Source organism: Crocodylus siamensis, chromosome 5 (assembly GCF_052110815.1).
Source record: "Crocodylus siamensis isolate JL-2025a chromosome 5, ASM5211081v1, whole genome shotgun sequence".
Lineage (NCBI taxonomy): Eukaryota > Metazoa > Chordata > Crocodylia > Crocodylidae > Crocodylus > Crocodylus siamensis.
Genome location: NC_143399.1, coordinates 158,894,547 through 158,913,177, shown reverse-complemented (window position 1 = coordinate 158,913,177; position 18,631 = coordinate 158,894,547). Strand labels below are relative to the sequence as shown.

At 44.8% G+C, this 18,631-nt stretch overlaps 1 protein-coding gene across 9 annotated transcripts in view; it reads right to left on the bottom strand.

Moving 5' to 3' along the window:
• Positions 1-266: 266 nt before the first annotated feature.
• The window catches only part of CRPPA (CDP-L-ribitol pyrophosphorylase A), a 239,402-nt gene continuing 221,037 nt past the window's right edge, over positions 267-18,631 (bottom strand). For all 9 annotated transcript variants that reach the window (XR_016442294.1, XM_090046863.1, XM_090046859.1 and 6 more), the window contains one exon: positions 267-14,890. Coding sequence is in view for 7 of the 9 variants with exons in the window: in XM_090046856.1 (XP_089902982.1) it covers positions 8,418-9,785 (1,368 nt within the window). In the remaining 2 variants the exon portion in view is untranslated. The remainder of the gene's footprint in view (positions 14,891-18,631) is intronic.

Below are 18,631 nucleotides of genomic sequence, written 5' to 3'. Positions count from 1 at the left end.
AGGTGAAGTCTGTTATTTATCCTTTTTTTTTTTTTAGTTTAAATAACTATTCAACCTATACTAATAACTTGAAACTTCATTTATTTTGTGTATGTTTCTTTTTTAAGAGATGTTCCTAACAGCCTGTGTTTAAAAAAAAACAAAACAAAAAAACAAACAAACAACCTCATTTTCCATTATAGCAATTTATTGCATGAGGTATTTTCACTTGCATCAAAACCTGCTTAAATAAGAGTTCAATGAAAAAATACAACTGACTAAACCAGGAGAGGAAACCGGTTTGGTTTTATTATGCAAACAAAAATTATTTTTTGTTCATGAGAGTCAGCTTGTTGACTCCAGGACTGTAATTGAAGGAACATGGATGTAAATACTGTAGAATAAAACAAGATTTTTATTTTCTCCCACATCTGTCTCCGGAGAAACTCATCATGGATTTTGCTTTAGCATTTTTTTTAAATCTTAAAACAGGAACATTCAATTTCTGGACAGTGAGGGACTGCACATCATGTAGGTTGCAGACCCTCGGAGCTGCATACTGCACAGGCCACAAATCCCAGTTCCTCTCTGCCAAGTCATCAGCCAGGATCTCCTTTACCCCCTACTCCCTACCATGCAGGCAGAGCAAGCAGCTCGGGTGTTCTGACCTTGTGTGAAGCATGAGCAGTATAACCTCATAGGTGGATGCGCAGCCTGGACATCCTGGCCTGTCTCTTGCTGGGGGGAAGGGATAGAGGGGGGCATCCTGGCTCTCCCTCCTGTCATGCATAGATGGTGCCTTCCCGCTGACCTGCCCCAGCAAAGCAGGGGAAGGAACCAGAAGGCAGAGGAGGAAGGGGGGAGCCTGGAGACCCTAGCTACCACAGCAGCATGAGCTATGGGGGTGTGGTGGCTCGGCAGGATCCTAGGGGCTACACGGTAACCCCGTAGCAGGCTAAATGCAGCCTATGAGCTGCTAGTTGGCAGCTGCTTTCCGTTAAGGCAGAGCTGTCCAAATAAGAAAAAAAAAAGATCTAACCAGTAACTTTCATGATATCTTTTACAAGCCTAGGAGATAAAATACGGTACTACTCAATTTACTAATGCCAGTAAAATTCAAGAAGCTTATTCATAAGCTACTCTCTTAAAAAAAATAAATAAATAAATTCAAGATAAGGTCCTCAGTTTCTCATTTGTTTGATTAGTCTGCATGTTTTTAGGTGTAAGAGAGGGTCTCTGCTCGGGGCCACTTTCCCTGCAGCCTGCCCACCTGTTCCTGGGCTAACCACCCACGTTCTCACCCACCACACCTTTGTTGTTATTTAGTTAAATAGATGTTAATAAGTGGGAGGCTGCTCATTTTCTACCCCAATGCCAGAGGGCGCTATCTGCGGCTCCTTTCCTCCCCTACACCACAGCCCAAGCCTTGCAGATGGCACCTAGCTATTATCATAATCACCAGCCCCCACACTGGGCCCCAGAATCCTCCTACTGAACCCCACCTGGATTTCTCCCTGCAGGCGGCCTCTTCTACCATCATACCAGGCAGCAGGGCTCCCTGAGTTGGTTCCCCTTCAGGTGTGGTCCCCTCACTGAGACCTTTGGCTACTAGCCCTGGCCCACCTCCAGGCCAATCGGGGACCCCAGGCCCTCAGCTCTTGGGTGTCCCTCACGGTGGGCCCCTGGCCTTTTGACCCTTCCGGTCCTGGACCCAGCATGGGCCAGTCAGGGGAAACTCAGACAGGGCTGCGTCTATGGTCCTTTTCTCTCTCCAAGGATCCATTCTCTGGGTCCTCCAAAATAAGGGTAACCCACCTGGTTGTGGGGGCTAGGGGTTAAGGTGCCCCGACCCACCTTTCACTGGGGTAGTAACTGGCCTGGCATTTCCTGGGGGCTCCCGCACCGCTGAGAACCCCACCAAGACACCCACTCCCAGCCGAGTGCAGTTTTAGGCCGTACCCAGAACCAGGAGTCTCCTATCCATCCCCTACAGCTCCTCCCTTACCTCCACATGATACTAGCAGCCCTCTGGTCAGGCGATGTTGTTGCCTGGCCTCTAGCAGCCAAACTGCCCTGTTTATATGGACAGCCCCTGATTTGAAAATGGCCGCCCTCGTCGGGCACCTGGCGGCTGCCAGCTCCAGGCCCTTAAAGTGGCAGGCACAAACAGTGCCCTGCCACAGTAGGCATATACAGAACAAATGTATATTGAAGGTACAATATTATTAATATATAATACATTATTGATATTTTAATATATTGTTATTACTATGTGATAACTTGAGAGGAGAGAGAAGCAAAGGAAACATAGCATTGACTGAACAAGCGCAGTTAGTCATATTGAGAAGATAATACCTGCACTGAAAGAAAATGTTTTGGATTTACGACAGGCTGTTCATAATTCATTTTGGTAACTTGTAATAGTAGAAATCATGGAATCAACATCTTGAAATAGATATGTATTTCATCCTGTATCTTAAGAGCATCTCCTCACAGACCAAACTCAAAGAGCAAAGATAGAAAATATAAATAGGCAGAAAAGAGAAACAAAAGGTAAAGCAGGAGAGGAAGCGGGAAGAAACCAGGGGAAAAAAGGCCCGAGGGAAAGATTACAGAGGTAATAATACAGGGTAAAAAAGAGGCTCTCCATGAAGAATGAAATACTAGGAAATCAGGGAGATAAAGGGCAGCGTGGTGGCGACTAGCCCCCACAGGTTTTTCAAAGGGGCAGAGGCGAGCTCCACGGGTCCCAAAACCTGGAAACAGACCCCCTGTGGGGAAAACTTACCTCCTGCCGGCCCAGCAGAGCAGGAACTGGCACCGGGGCCACAGCCATGCAAGCTGGTGTTACCTTGGCTCTTTAATCAGCTATTTCCCATGTGGGATGCCACGCAGAAGTTTAAAAGCCCCGACAGACCCTGCAACAGGGTGGGGGGAGCCAGAGAAAGAGAGAGGAGGTGGGCAGCACATCAGATGTGCTGAGGCTCCTGTGGGGAAGAGGAGTGGCACAGCCAGAGCAGCACCGCTGAGCAGGGCAGGGGAAATCTTTGAGCCCCCTACTGGAGACAGAGCAGGGGAAACACTTTGGGCCCCTACAGGAGGCAGAGCAGGGGAAGCACTGCAACTCCCTGCAGAAGACAGACAAGGGGGAGCATTCAAGCTCCCTGTAGGAGGCTGGGGAAAAAGAGGAGGCTCCATGTCCCTCTCCTCCCCAAGAGAATATTTCTTCTAAAGAAAAGAAAAGAAAAGAAAAAAAATATCAAAGAGGCAGAGAGAGAAGGTTGAGGCATCAAGGTCAGAAGAACAAGAGCTGACTAAGCCAACTCGGATGTGAGTTCCCCCACCTGAAGCAGGCGGCGAGCAAGCCCGTGGGGACGAAACCACCATCGCACCATCACCTATCTGGTTGGCGAGTGGATGGGGTGTAGGGGAGGCGGAGCCCCGTGGAACACTGCACCGCATAATTGTGAGTACTGCCATTGTCGGGAAGCCCTCCCAAGAAGATCTCCACTGAACCCCCTCTCTTGATAGCTTAACATCAAAGTCATGGCAGGCGAGTTGAGGGGCGGGACTACATACCCGACAGGCCGTGCTAACCATAAGGCCCCCCAGAGATCACAGGGAGAAAAGTAAGGAGGGAAGAAAAGGTGGGGGGAAAGAAGAATGTAAGAGGTCATGCAAGGCATAGGCACCTGCGTGAATCAGACATCAGGCAGGTTGTAATGTGTCATAAAACTAATGTCTATATTGAGTCCATGAATTTTTGTATCTGGTAGATTTATTAAGTGAAGTTTGTAGGCTCGTCTATGGAAGGTGACTGACTGTCCTGTGAGAAGTGTGCCCCCACAGGTAGCTGGGTATTCTTGTCTTTGATAGATTTTCAGTGTGCATTCATTCTGGTGCACAGTTGTTGTTTGGTTTCTCCAATGTATTTTCCATCAGGGCATTTGGTGCACTGGATGAGATATATAACATTTCCGGAGGTGCAGGTGTAGAATCTAGGAATTGTGATGGTTCTGTTCTGGGGTGTAGTTATAGTGGGGGTGGTTGAGATGTGTTGGCAGGTTTTGCATTTCTTGTGCTGCTGGTATAGTCCGGATTCATTCAATGTGGTTTGGGTCATACAGAGTTTGCTTCTGGTGATGAGGTTAGCAAGGTTCGGTGCTTGTTTGAAGGCTAGGATGGGTGGTTCTGGGAAGATCTCTTTAACAGAGGGGTCTTCTTCCAGTTGTGACGGAATGCCAGGCTTGCAATTCCAGTACCGCTTGGGGAGCCGTGGGCTTTGCAGAGCAGGCGAGCGTGCGGCTTGTGGGGCGGGATTGGAGGTAGTTTTATAGCCGCCCTCGAGGTTCGCTGAGCTGGCACGAGTAGACGACTTAGAGTAAGTTGTTAGTTTCTTTGTAATAAGTCTATAGGATGTCCGTTCGTTCACGAGGTTCTGGAGCTAGCCCTTGCGTTCCAACACTGGAACCAGTCTAATACTTGGTGCGGCTGCCGGCTCCTTAAGTCTCAGAACTGGTCAACGGCTCATTGAGATGCGATGTTAGTAGTAGAAGTTATTACAGAGCAGATATAAGGTAAAACAAAAGGTTTTATTCACTCACCTGGCCTCACTCTTATGAATAAGAGGGGAGACCGGCTGGAATGAAGTTGCAGTAAATATAAGTACAGAAAGCGTAGGTATGCTGTCTAAGCTACGATGAGAGGCAGTCGAGAAGCGGAGTCTCCGATGTTTCTTCAGTTACAGTATGCCGGATACAAAGGGGGGTCTGTTGGTTCACGGGGCTCCAGAGCAAGCCCTTGCATTCCAACACTGGAACTAGTCCAATGCTAGGTGTGGCTGCCTGCTCCTTAAGTCCCAGAACTAGTCAACAGCTCATAAATGGGATGTAAGAATACAAACTGTAATGCGGTGAGTCAATTGTCGATTGTCGGCTTTTCGAGGCCTTTGTTTTCGCTGGGATACGCCCAGACGGGGAGGCTAAGAATTGGTCTGCAGGGTGATCAGGCCTACAGAGTTTTCCAGTTGTCGTCTCTGCTGTTTCCTGCTTCTTTTGCCTTTTTATAGATGTTGGTTGGACTGCCTCTATGACACTAACTATGATATAAGCTAAGCATACAGGGATAGGATAGTTTCTTTTACATAGTAGTTACTAGGCAGATTTTTCTACATAAGTTTCGTTTCTGCAGAACTGACACCTTTAGATAAGAAGTGAAATTTACAGAGTACAGATGTGTGGCTCAGTGCCAGCGGAGAGCAGTACCAGGCACTTATTTTGATTAACGGTTAAGACTTCAAGGTTACGTAAACCTGAGAGTGCCGCGCGGCAGTTATACAGAGAGAAAAAAAAAATAAAACAGTTACATGCTCTCGTGCCGTGGGGCAGTAGAACATTTAAGTAGTGGTTTCATTTATGAATAGGTTAATAGTGAACAGCTCTTTTTCTTCATTGGGTTTGCTGGGAGGTTCAGTGTTACTCTTTTCATTAAGTTCATAAACGACCGGCAAGTGAGTGTATACAAAAGTAGAAAGTGTAGTTATGCGGTTTTTGATTACGTTAAAAAGACAAGAAAAAATGCATACTACTATTATTACCAAAATGAAAGTACCTAGAATAGGTACAAGTATGGGGAAAAACCATTTAGAAATGTCAACGCCGAACCAGTCGAATAAGTTGTCTAACCAACTCTCCTTCTTTGTGGTCATGTCTCGAAGTTGGGTGGAGAGCGTTTCAAGATTATTTAAAACTTGGGTCAAATTACCTCCATCTTGAGGAGTGAATTCAAGGCAACGATGTGAGTCATTTTTAAACATAGCGCATAAGCCTCCGTGCTCCAGTAAAAGGTAATCTAAGCCTAATTGATTATAATATACTGCTGCTTGAATTTTTTGAATGACTCATCAATATTTCAGAATCCTTTGGTAACTAGGTTGGTGAGGTTAGCAACCATTTCAGTTAAAAGGACAATTTTCAACGTATTCATTTTTGACCCATACGTCTAGGGAAAATAGTTGCCTACTTTGTCCTAAGAGTCCATTAAAGTCCAGGCATAATCGACTTGTTCGTGTGTGAGGGAGGCTCATTTCGTATGAAAGAGACTAGACTTTTTATCAACAGCGGTGGTGGGTTTTTTTTCGACCTACCTGGAGTCCTTTTAGGCTCCATAAGGAGTTTACTGGGGTTAGAGTTTCACTAGAAGTAAGAACGGGGTATATACTGGTAACATTGGTTTTGAGGTTAAACCAAACCCAACCGGGGGGTAAGAGTCCATTTGGCACTGGGTAATTACAAGAGGGTGAATCTTTTTTGCTGCTTGCTTTACTGAAATTGTTGGAGTTTCTAAAGTTGCTCCAAAGACAAAGGACGGCTAGGTCTGTATAAAGAACTCCTGGCCGTGGGGCAGGAAACGGACAAGGTTTAGGTTTAAAGCGCTTACATTCACTGTCACGACGTTGGGCATACTTAAGGTGACTTGGTGTCATTAGCCAAATTGGGGTCGAGCTGTTAGTCTTACGACAGTTGGGACTGCTCTTCTCTTTGGGATTTAGTGGGTTATAGGTAGGACATTGAGGCCATAATGCGTGAAGAATACTACATAACATGCGTATATTGTGTTGCATTTTCGGCTCTGCTAGGAAAACTTTTAGACCGGTGGTCCAGTTAGCTTGGAGACGAAAAATACAATTTCCAATTTGAGATGGGAAAGTATTGGTTAGAGTAACGCCAAGCATCTCGAGAACTGTTATTATGGGGGTGGAGCAGTTAATGGTGTTAGCAGGACAATGTGGTCCAATGCAGATGTATGGCCATTTAAGCGTGGGGACAAAGATAGAAGCGCTAATAGTAAAAGGTAACCCTGAAACATCTGCTGAAGGAAAATTACAACGGGAAAGATTAAGATAGTGAGATATATTAAAACTAGACAATGGTCATCTAAGATGGGTGATAATGCCAGTGTCTGTTGTTGCCATGCGTTTTGGGAAGCAGAGTCGGTAGTCTATTGCTGAGTTTTCAGTCTCTTCAAAGTAGTGACACTCTGTGGTAGAAATAGCTAATAGTGTTAAAAATGAGTTTTGTCGAGATATGCTCGAGACGAAACATAGGACACAACATATGACAAGAGTTACAATGGGATTTAGATAAATCATGGTGGATATTAGTTTAGGATTGTAGTTGTTATAAGTGTTCTTTAGGTGGCAGATGGTTTAGTGCAGCGGTTGTGCTGATTATACGCAGGGACAGTGCTGGTAGAGTGATGAACAGGCTCGCTGATGTATCGCGTTGCTAGAGAATATGGCCACTTTTTCGGACAGGTTGTCCTTGTGGAGTTGAGGCGCTTATACGAGGTGGGCGATGTGCTTTTTCCGAACGGCTGTCTCATGTAACACTCACCTGTGGAGGAAATGAGATAGTTAAAGAAAAATATAAAGGCTATATACAATAAAATAGCTAGTCTTTTGTCTCAGAGCGATGACTCAGCTAATTGTGATGGGCTAGTAATGTCTTGTTGGGTACATCGGTTTTAATGTGGTAGGTGTTCGGATATGTTCCTGAAGATTGTATTATTCCTTGGTATAGTAGCTGTTTCCTTTCAATAGGTCCTGGTATGGCTACCCAGATAAGATCTTCCAGCTGGAATCGGGGCTTCCACGGTTCTGATGTTTCTTGCTTTCTGTCAGTCCATAATGTTTTCTTGCTTTCTGTCAGTCTTCATTTAGTTGAATTAGAATTTGTGGCAGACGGCTTGTTCAAATTAGATATGTGCCGTTTCCTATTAGACGGAGCTTTTCCTTGAGGATGCCTATGGAGTGTTCAACGACACCATTTGACTGTGGGTGATATGGGATGTGGGTGTGCCAGATGATGTTGTAGGTACTGCAAAAGGTTGCTAGGGCTTTTGACGTGAAGGGTGGTCTTCCGTCAGGTTGGATCTCATTTGGTACTTGCCAGAGGCTCATGGCCTGGAGCAGCGCAGAGCAGATGGCTTTGGCGGTAGTCTTTGTAAGAGGAATGCATTGTAATTGTCTGGTGCCTAGATCGACAAGGACTAACGCCTTGGCCTGACGTTTGACTCCAGGGAGTGGTCCCATGAGGTCGACTTGCCACGTCTTTCCTGGGGGAAAGTACTTTGGGTCAAATGCTTGTTTGGCTGATGCGGTTGGCGTAGCCTTGACTTTGTTACATATATAACAGGTTTGACTCCGTGCTTTCCAATCTTGAAGTGTGATGGTAAACAGTGGTGTCTCGGCGGTTATTTGTTTCCATTTGAGATGGGCCTTGTTGGGGCTGGGGTGGCTCCAGAATTCATGTAGCCATTGTACTAAGTGCTGGTTATTGACATCTGTCTTAGTGAGGATGGCTGCTGTAACTTGTTGTGGTCGGTTTGCTGTTTTCTTGATGGCTTCTGCATGCTTCTCTGGGTCTTGTAGCATGGCGTCAGTCAATGTGGGCGTGGACTGGGTCAGTATCCGGTCGGTGAGAGCAGGTGTGTTGTAGCAGAGGTATGGTTTTAAATTGAGGCAATATAGTGAAAATTGTATTCCAAAGGGGTTGGTTTTCTGTGGCTTGTGCCTGTCCGGTTAATATTTTGTAGATGTATTGAGAGTCAATAGCTATTATAGGGACAGGTTCACGGACATTATGGGCATCTAAGCAGTGTTGGAGGGCTCCTTTGAATGCGAGGAGTTTTTCGAGTTGTGCATTTGGAGGTGGGGCTGCAGGCTCTACTTCAATGTATTGGCACGGGTTACAGAAGAATCTATGTGCTCCGCCATGGGCTCTACTTCCATCTGATGCTATCCAGGCAGGTAGAATAGTGCTATACATTAGTGAAGGGTTTTGATGATGAAGGGAAGGCATTGAACGTGCTGGCGCCTCTTTCGTCTTCCAATGGTGGAAGTGAAAATGAAAGACTTGTACTAATTCTTGCCAGGTGGTACATAGGCCGTGAAAGGTTGGGTCCAGTCGGTCAGGAGTGAGAAGTGGGAGTAGTGTGACGCCTGATCCGATGAGAGTTCCGGTAGTTGTAGAAATGTTGGGATAGGCAGTTGTGGCAAGCTGGGATGCTAGTAAAAGGATTCCCGTGACTCCATACCGAAATTGGGACGGTTGCATAGCCTTGTAGGTTGAGAATACTAGTTTGTTGGTGCTGGTAGTGCCAGTTGCCCAGAGTATTTGACTCGTATGTCCAAGGGTAACAGTTATGGACTCGTTGGGGCTGATACTGTGGAGGACTGTAGCTGAGGTGGCTTTTAAGAGTTCTTGTAACTTATCATAGTCGTGGATGGGGTCCCATATGCTTCGGGTGTTAGCTTTAGTGCGTAGTTGCTGATGTAGACATGCAATGACTTCTAGATGACTCATTGGGACATGAGCTCTATGCCAATTAAGTTGGCCCAGAAGTTGTTGAATTTCTTTTCTCGTTGGGGTAACACCTTTGACCCAGGGGATGGTTGGAGTTGTGTGCGTTGTCGCTTTGTGAGTTTCATGATCGAATACTTCACCAAGGAAGGAAATGTGTGGCTTTACTGTGAGTTGAGATTTTTGCATATTTACAGTCCATCCATGGGCTTGTAAGTGATGTATTAGTTTTTCTCTAGTTTGGGTTACTGCTTCTGGAGTCCTGCCCATGATAGCGATGTCGTCTACATAACTCCAGATTTGGATGTCACCAGGTGTAGTGAAGGCCTCAGGGGTGCTGTTGATGGCTGCTGTCGCTACTGCTGGTGAATTGCAGTATCCCTGGGGGCAGACGGTCCATTTGAACATTTGTCCATTTACACACGTTGAGTATTCCGACGTCATCAATGATGGGAATGGAAAAGAACATGTTTTTGAGATCTAGGGTACTTCCAAACCAGGGAGTCACCTGATAGGCTATCATCTCACTTAAAGTCTGTGGTAGTGTCTTGGGGCTAGGCTGTGATAGAGGTTCTACTTGTTTGTTGGCACGGCGATAGTCGACCATGAGTCGGGCTTCATTAGGGTCTCTGAGTTTCGCAATACCCCATGCGGGTGACAAAAACTTAGCATGTGAAATTTTAGAAATGCGGCCTGCTGCTTGTAATTCATCGAGAAGTTTCTGAAGCGAGTCCTGGAGATGTGGTTTTGTAGAGATGGGTGTGTAACGCCACGACAGGTGACTGACGATCTTCGGCGTGTGAGGCGTGATGCTTGGTGCTTTGCAGGGGCTAATCAGAAATGCTTGTAAGAGCATGAGTTTGAGGTTGAATTTGAGAATTTCGGGAACGCCAAGTAGATTAACATCTCCCATTGCGGCGGTGAACGATTTTCCTGTTGAATGATGTACACAACGGGCTGTGGAGACGTTGGCGGTGGAGTTTAGGCCTTGTACATGAATTTTGCCGTTGAGTAGAATATGGGGTGTAGACGGTCGAATGACAGAAATTTGTGCATTTGTATCTAGTAAAAACTTGATTTCTTTTGCTTTAGTTGGTGAAGATGGGTCTCTTATGGGTAAGGTGACATAGGGACGCGGATCTTGGAATTGTTGAAGGTTGCCACCGAAGCTCACCGCCTCAGCGGCTGCTACTCATTTTTTGGCTTTGGTTGGCGGTTTGGGGTCCCATCCAAGCTTGATGGCATGGGTTAACTGTTCTTCTTCTGAGAGCTTTCGGAGGGTGCCCTTGTCAAGTCCAGATCGCCCTAATAAAAATCCAAATCTTGTTCGTTCTAGAGGAGTTCAGGTGGGTGGCCCTTGAGCTGGTAGTTGCTGCTGTGCGTCAGGTGGTGCTCATTGTTTTTGGGTTACAAGGACTTGAGAATTTGTATGGTCAAGGGGTACTTCAACTGGAAATGTTTGATAGTCGGTTTCTTGATCTGATGGTGATCTAAATTGTCGTTGCAGGTTTAATGCAGTGCTACTAGGCTTTCCGGCCAAGGCAATCATGATGAGACGTGCTGCTTGTCCAAATGCTGTTCCATATACTTGATATGCTTCTTCTACTCCTTCAAGGGTGATGGGCACTTTACCAGGGTCTACCAAGTGCTTATGTGGCTATTTTTCATCTGGATTTTCAAGTTTGACTCCATCGATGGGGTCTTTCCGGGGGTTCTATTGTAAGAAGGAACAACCAACCATTGCGTAGACTAACTGTAGTGCTCGCGGCTTTCTGAGATTGGTTGGATCCCCTTCGTGTGCTCTGTACGCGCAGTGCAAAATTCCTACCGCTGCTAAAGATGCAGGGGGGAATAGGGGTAATTCTCCTTCATCATTGAGCAGACTTGTATTGACACAGATTCCCCCACTCCATGCGGATTGTAACATTAGGTAGTGCGCCTCTGCTTTGTCTAGGGTCTCTGCTCCGTGCTCTAGGACGAGTCTGCTGAGCCAAATAATGGGTGTTTCCTTCGAGTGTCTTTTGGTGTCTACATAAAGATCCCTTAACTCACTTCGATTTCATGTTTGAAAGACTATGGTGGTCTTTTCAACCTTTTCTACTGTCTTTTGGTTGTCTTCTCCTTCCCCCTCTTCCATAGTAACTTTGCGGGTAGTGACAGGTAAAAAATTTGATGGCGGAGTTACTGGAGGCAATGAAGGATAAATTGCTGATGGCGGTGCGGTGACGACAGCTGGGGGGTTGGGCTTCATGGTGGTGATGATAGCTGGAGGGTTGGGCTCCGAATAAGGGGGTGGTTCTTTTTCTTTGCATTCGGTGGGTGTGTATTCTGGAGCGGTTGGGAGGAGGCATGGACATGACTCTGCCTCCTTTAAGTACTCGGGGCTCTCTTCCGGGTTGGTTAGTATGCTCGATGCCTTCGCTGCTGCTAGTTCTGTGGCTTTGCGGCACACTGTGCGGAGCTGCGACTCCAAGTCTCCTACAGCTCCCACAGCATTTATGAAGTGTCACAACAAAACTTCTACTGCTTTACCGGGTGCAACTTCAGTTTTACTAAAGAGTCTTTTCTTAGTTCCCCTCTCGGTTTCTAGTTCGCAGCGGCAGCGGACTAGACTATCATAGGCTTTTCCGGTTTCGGGTATTTGCTGGGGATTGATTTGGCCAGAGGGGTGTCTTCCTATGAATAGAGGCTTGTTCGTCGCTGGCCGGCAACGCATCTCCTTTAGAAGGAAGAACGCCAGCGAGGGCTCCGTTTCCCCCTGCATTTACTGGGGAAAACATAACTTTGGGGGCGGCCATTATACACCCCAGGGCAGCAGCAGCTAGCGAGCATGTCCAGATTTTACTTTCTGGCTCGTTCACCCAAATGTGACCGGAGATGTGCGTTTTGGGGTCGCTATTGCCTGCCGCATGGTAGGCGAGATGATTCCAAAGATCATCAGAGGTCTGTGGGGGCGAATGGTGTCCCAGTAGCCAGGGACACATGCAGACTAGCATGGCCTGGTCGTCTACTTGGGATCCTGTTCGTGACGCCATGTGGCAGAATGCCGGGCTTGTGATTCTGGCACCGCTTGGGGAGCCGCGGGCTTTGCGGAGCGGGCGAGCGCACAGCTTGTGGGGCGGGATTGGAGGTAGCTTTATAGCCGCCCTCGAAGTTCGCTGAGCTGGCACGAGTAGATGACTTAGAGTAAGTTGTTAGTTTCTTTGTAATAAGTCTATAGGATGTCCGTTGGTTCACGAGGTTCCAGAGCTAGCCCTTGCGTTCCAACACTGGAACCAGCCCAATGCTAGGTGCGGCTGCCGGCTCCTTAAGTCTCAGAACTGGTCAACGGCTCATTGAGATGGGATGTTAGTAGTAGAAGTTATTACAGAACAGATATAAGGTAAAACAAAAGGTTTTATTCACTCACCTGGCCTCACTCTCTTACGAATAAGAGGGGAGACCAGCTGGAACAAAGTTGCAGTAAATATAAGTACAGAAAGCGTAGGTATGCTGGTATGCTGCCTAAGCTACGATGAGAGGCAGTCGAGAAGCGGAGTCTCCGATGTTTCTTCAGTTACAGTATGCCGGATACAAAGGGGGGTCTGTTGGTTCACAGGGTTCCAGAGCAAGCCCTTGCGTTCCAACACTGGAACTAGTCCAATGCTAGGTGCGGCTGCCTGCTCCTTAAGTCCCAGAACTGGTCAACAGCTCATAAATGGGATGTAGAATACAAACTGTAACGTGGTGAGTCAATTGTCGGCTTTTCGAGGCCTTTGTTTTCGCTGGGATACGCCCAGACGGGGAGGCTAAGAACTGGTCTCCAGGGTGATCAGGCCTACAGAGTTTTCCAGTTGTCGTCTCTGCTGTTTCTTGCTTCTTTTGCCTCTTTATAGATGTTGGTTGGAAAGCCTCTTTGACACTAACTATGATATAAGCTAAGCATACAGGGATAGGATAGTTTCTTTTACATAGTAGTTACTAGGCAGATTTTTCTACATAAGTTTCGTTTCTGCAGAACTGACACCTTTAGATAAGAAGTGAAATTTACAGAGTACGGATGTGTGGCTCAGTGCCAGCGGAGAGCAGTACCAGGTGCTTATTTTGATTAACGGTTAAGACTTCAAGGTTACATAAACGTGAGTGCCGCGCGGCAGTTATACAGAGAGAAAAAAAAAAAACAGTTACACCAGTACGGGTTGCAATTGTTTGAGGATTTTTTGTGTAGATTCCAGGGAAGAGTGATATGTCATAACTAATCGTGTGTCGTTTGGGGGGGGGGGGGTTTGTACTGCAGCAAATCTTCATGCGGTATCAAGGTGGCTTGTTCAAAAGTGTGATCTCTCTCTGTGGAGGAGTGTCCTTGTTGGCTGAAGGCCCTTTTGAGATTTGTGAGGTGGCAGTCACAGGTATTCTCCTCACTGCAAATGCAGTGGTATTGGAGAGCTTGGCTGTATATTACAGCTTTGTTGGTGTGTTTAGGGCGATTGCTGGTTCTCTGTAGATATGTATGTTGCTCCATGGGTTTCTTATATATAGTGATTTGAATTTTATCATCTTGGGTATTGATCATGGTGTCCAAAAAGAAAATGCTGGTGTTAGAGTATTCAAGCGATGGTCTGATGGACGGGTGATGAACGTTGAATTTTTGGTGGAAATCAAAGACTACATCCTCTCACACTTTGAGCTTCTCTCATTTCTGTTCTCCTGATCTCCAATTATTCTTTTTCACTGAAAGCCTCTCTTTTCCACCTTGTATTCTATCATGTAATATCCCCCTTTACCCCTTTTTCCCCCCTGCTCTCTTTCCCCTCCCCTACTTTACCTTTTTGTTTTTCTAACTTCTACCTATTTACATTCTCAGTGACATCTTGCCACACTTTGAGCTTCTCTCATTTCTTGGAGTCTCTGAACAGCAGAGACTCCCCATGCCTGATGACGCGTGAATGCGCCCAAAACCTTGCTAAGAACTTTTTTCCAATTACTCAGTTGGTCTAATAAAAGATATCACATCTACTCAAATAACCTTGCCTGGGTAAAATATACTAATTTTCATGTAGAGATCAAGAGCTGTGCTTTAAGATCATATTCACTGACAGAAAACTTTATTAATGCAGGTCTTAAAGCACAACATATACATTATCTAGTCAAAGAAAAACTTGTACTTTGTTTGAATGCTTAGGTGACCCATGTGTACTTTCTGAAACTTTAGAATCTTGCAGGTACCTCAAAACACTATGTCAAAATATAACGCTCAGTATACCACACACAACTTCTGTTTCCTTAAAATGCATTTCTAACATTGAAAATTTAAACTACCAAAATTATGCTGATAATTAATAAAGAAAAGTCTGTTAGCAAACTTTCTATGTCCACTGTTTCATCATGAATAATGTGTTTTGAGAATTTTTGTTAATGCATAATAAAATAGAAATACTTCCAACAGCTACATAGGTTTTATGTATTCATGCTACCAACAACTGGCCCATCAGCTCAGGGTTTCTGTCCTTTATTAATGCAGAGATAATGGTAGCAGCAGAATTTACAGTCTCCTGAAGCTGTGGATCATCCTGAAATAAAAAAGGAAAAACATGTGAGCAAATTTGAAAAAAAACCAAAAACCTATGCTAATCCATTTTTAACAAAACACAATTATATTATGATGTCTGACACAATGGAAGCTATATTGTTTTACTAATACCAAAGCTTTCAGAAAAATCCATGCTTTTTAGAATAGAATTTTCCATACCAGTATAAAACTCCCAATCCATTCAAAACAAAAAACTGTAGGCAGAAACAGAATTTAAGAAATAGATGTGGAATACATTTTAATTATTTCAAGGTACTGACACTGAATACCCTCATTTCAGAAATGACCAAAGCAAAACCCTGTCTTATAACAGAGTCATTCCACTCGCACTGTATTTGAAATCTGAATACCAGTCCAGATCCTACAAGGGGTTTCATAACAAGCAGAATCAAAATCTATGATCTTTACACCCTCAAACTGGCTTTGAGAAATCTGGATTAAAATGTAAGCTGCTCTAAAGGAAAACATTTAAGCATGTATTAATCAAATGTATAAATCCATCCATAGTCAGCAAAGAACTTAGATCAGTTAGACTTCAATGGGCTTTATGTATTAGAGTATTTTACACAAAGACTGGCCCACACCACTAAACAGCAGGTGTACTCTTGCTAGAGAAGTAAAAAAGCCAATTACAGATAAGATATGGTACAAGCTGGTACAATATAAGCATCTTAATGGGCAATTCAGATCAGATTTTCCAAAGGACTGCATGTGAGCTTTTCAATTTCCAGAATGACATGCACATATAAACAAATACTATCTGTGCTATTCATTTTGTTCTGGGAGAGTTGCCACAATCCCAGGAGAAAACGCACATGTACAGATGTAGAGACAACATAGGTGTACAGAGTTTCTACTGGGAAAGCAAATGTTTGTACATGCTGTGGCTTCTCTCAGAAGAGAACATAGTCCTTCAGCATCTCCCCCGGTGCTGGGGACAGACATTCAAAAAACCTAAGCCTGAACTGATTCAATCTTTGCAGGTTAGTCTAACCTAGCTAGGCTGAATCACTTTGAAACTGCACAGACATCCCAGAAATGAGGCACATGTCTACAGTGGCTCAGGCTAGAAGCTGGGGGGTGCTAGAGCACCCCTCCCTTCCCTTGCACAGGTCTGAGCTGAGGGGGCGTGGCCAGGCTCCAGCAGGATTAGGGAGGGGTCCCTCCACCTCCTTGATAACAGAGCATTTATCAGCTCTGTTATCAGCATTTATTATCCCATCAGAAAACAAACAGCTTCTCTCACTGATTCAAACTCTTCTTAAACAAGGAATGAGGGACATTATTAGCTGAACTTTTATTAGCTCCAAAAAGCCCTAAACTGACACTGCTGCCTGCCACAGCATGGACCGTAGTAGACAGTATGTGGTTTGCTAGCTAATGCTGAGCTGTCTGTGTAAGGCAGAGGGGATGCGGGGGCATCCCTGCTTAGTAGGGAGTGGGGAGAGGAGGGGAAAAGCAGGAGGAAACCAGGCAGACATTGCTGTGTTTGCAAGTCTCTGCTGGAGCTGCAGCCAGAGAGCAGAGGGGACAGGCCATCCCTGCTCTGCAGCAGAGAGCCCTGCCCAGCCCAGAGAGCATGCCGGGATGCTGGGGGACTCTGGTTTATCTTAAACCAGCAACGGGTCTGAGACAGACACTGCATAAACCGGTTTGAGCCAAATCAGTTAAGTCCATCCAACCAGGTTTATCTCAAATCAGTTTCAGCCATTTTCAAACCAGTTTATGTGCACCGAACATCTGTTCTGCTACAGGTTTAACCCAGTTTCTGATCATTAAACTACTTTGTGTGTAATGTCTGTCCCTAGCCTGGGAGTCAGTGTGTCACTCACTGGACTCTGCTCCTCCAGTGTGAAGCAGAATTCACCCCTCTCACAATCCCCATATTGTGCTGCAGGAAAACATGGGATGACCATGGGCCCCTAACTGCAGTGTCAGCACTGCAAGCCCTCCACTCTTCAGGGCCTCAATTCTGTACATACAGCAGAGTAAAGGCAAGATTCTTTACCGAGAGAAAAAACTTGAGAGAATTCCCTCAGATTATCTGAATGTGTTTATGTGGCTTCTGCCTCCGCATAGGGTAGATGTTGATAGATACAGCCAGGCACAATTATTTAGTAGGAGCAATTTCTGTGAAGTAACAGAAGAACACTCAGATATGCAAGGCTCCTAATAAGAATCAAAAGAGCAGATGCTGACTGTAAATGTCTAATTAAAGGAACAAATATAGGAGTAAAGGGCAATGTAAAATTTAGTTAAAGATGAAGGTAACATCAAATGTATAAGGAGAAAGCCTACAATCTGGAGTAGAAATAAAGGAGTGAGAGGTTAGGTGCCAGCCTGAGTAATGATGGGGAAAAAATAAGTTATTAGATAAGCAGTGGAGAAGCTTACTAACTTTCTCCTTTAAGAAAATAATGGTAGAGGAGGAGAGGAGCAGAGGAGGTTGGTGCAAATGGAACAGAAGGTTAAAGTATGCTGTTTATGCCCAACCCATTAGTTGTTTTGGAAATACAGATGATTAGATCTAAAATATGCCCTAAAATTCCATTTATGGAGGAACAGTGAGAGCATATACCAAGCAAGCCCTTAGTCATTTTAGGTATTTTTGATATGGAGGAAGATTAGTCAATGGTATTTATTTGTAGCTTGTCTAACATTATAAAGAACAAAGACAATTAACGTATGGTGATTAATGCTTAATTGGTGATTAACACTACTCTTGAAATCCCACAGCAGCAACTTCCCCTCTCCACTGACCACTCTCATTTAATTTGGGGCAGCTGTGTTGAGAAGTCTTTCACAACTACAGATGTTATGTTTTCCAAATGGGCTTCTAGCCATATATGAAGTTGGCTGAAGCTGTATATTTTTTTTCTTCCTTTCAAAAAAAGAAAAAAAAAAGGGGCGAGGGGGAAAAAAAATCCACCTGGCCAGGAATGCTCTTACTGTTTCTCCTAATAAATCTTTCCACATCATTTATACACATTCCTGTGTAGTAATAAATTCTTCAAGTTTTTAAACATGAAAGGAAGCAACACAAGGAAATTTAGCTTCTACTGTTTTAAAGGAAGAGATTTAAAGTGACTCTGTGGGATTCAAATAAGTTGAAAAGTCAGCTTTAGTAAAAAGTTTTCACCAAACCAATTATAAGATTTTAATGATTATTTTCAAATTGTCAAAGAGACTTTTCCAAAAACAAAACCAAAAAACTCTCTGTTACACTACACACACTCTCTCTTATATTTGCTATCCACACATGCTATGGCACTATGCTGAGCAGAGGTTGATAAAATAAAAACTGATTAGAAACTGGCTTGTCTGTTTTCATTTGTCCAAGAGAAGATAAATACAAATAAGTATAATACAGCGTACAGTATAATACATATCGGTATTTAATGTATACATTATGTGTACTTAGGACAGAACAATCCCATGAACCAGTACAGGCTGGGGGCTGACTGGCTGGGCAGCAGCTCTGCAGAGAAGGACCCAGGAGTTACAGTGGACAAAAAGCTGAGTATGAACCAACAATGTGCCCTTGCCACCAAGAAGGCTAACAGCATACTGGGCTGCATTAGTAGAAGTGCTGCCAGCAGATCAAGGGAAGTGATTATTCCTGTCTATTCAGGACTGGTGACTCCACATCTGGAGTACTGTGTTCAGTTGTGGGGCCCCCACTACAGAAAGGATGTGGATAAGTTGGAGAGAGTCTCATGGA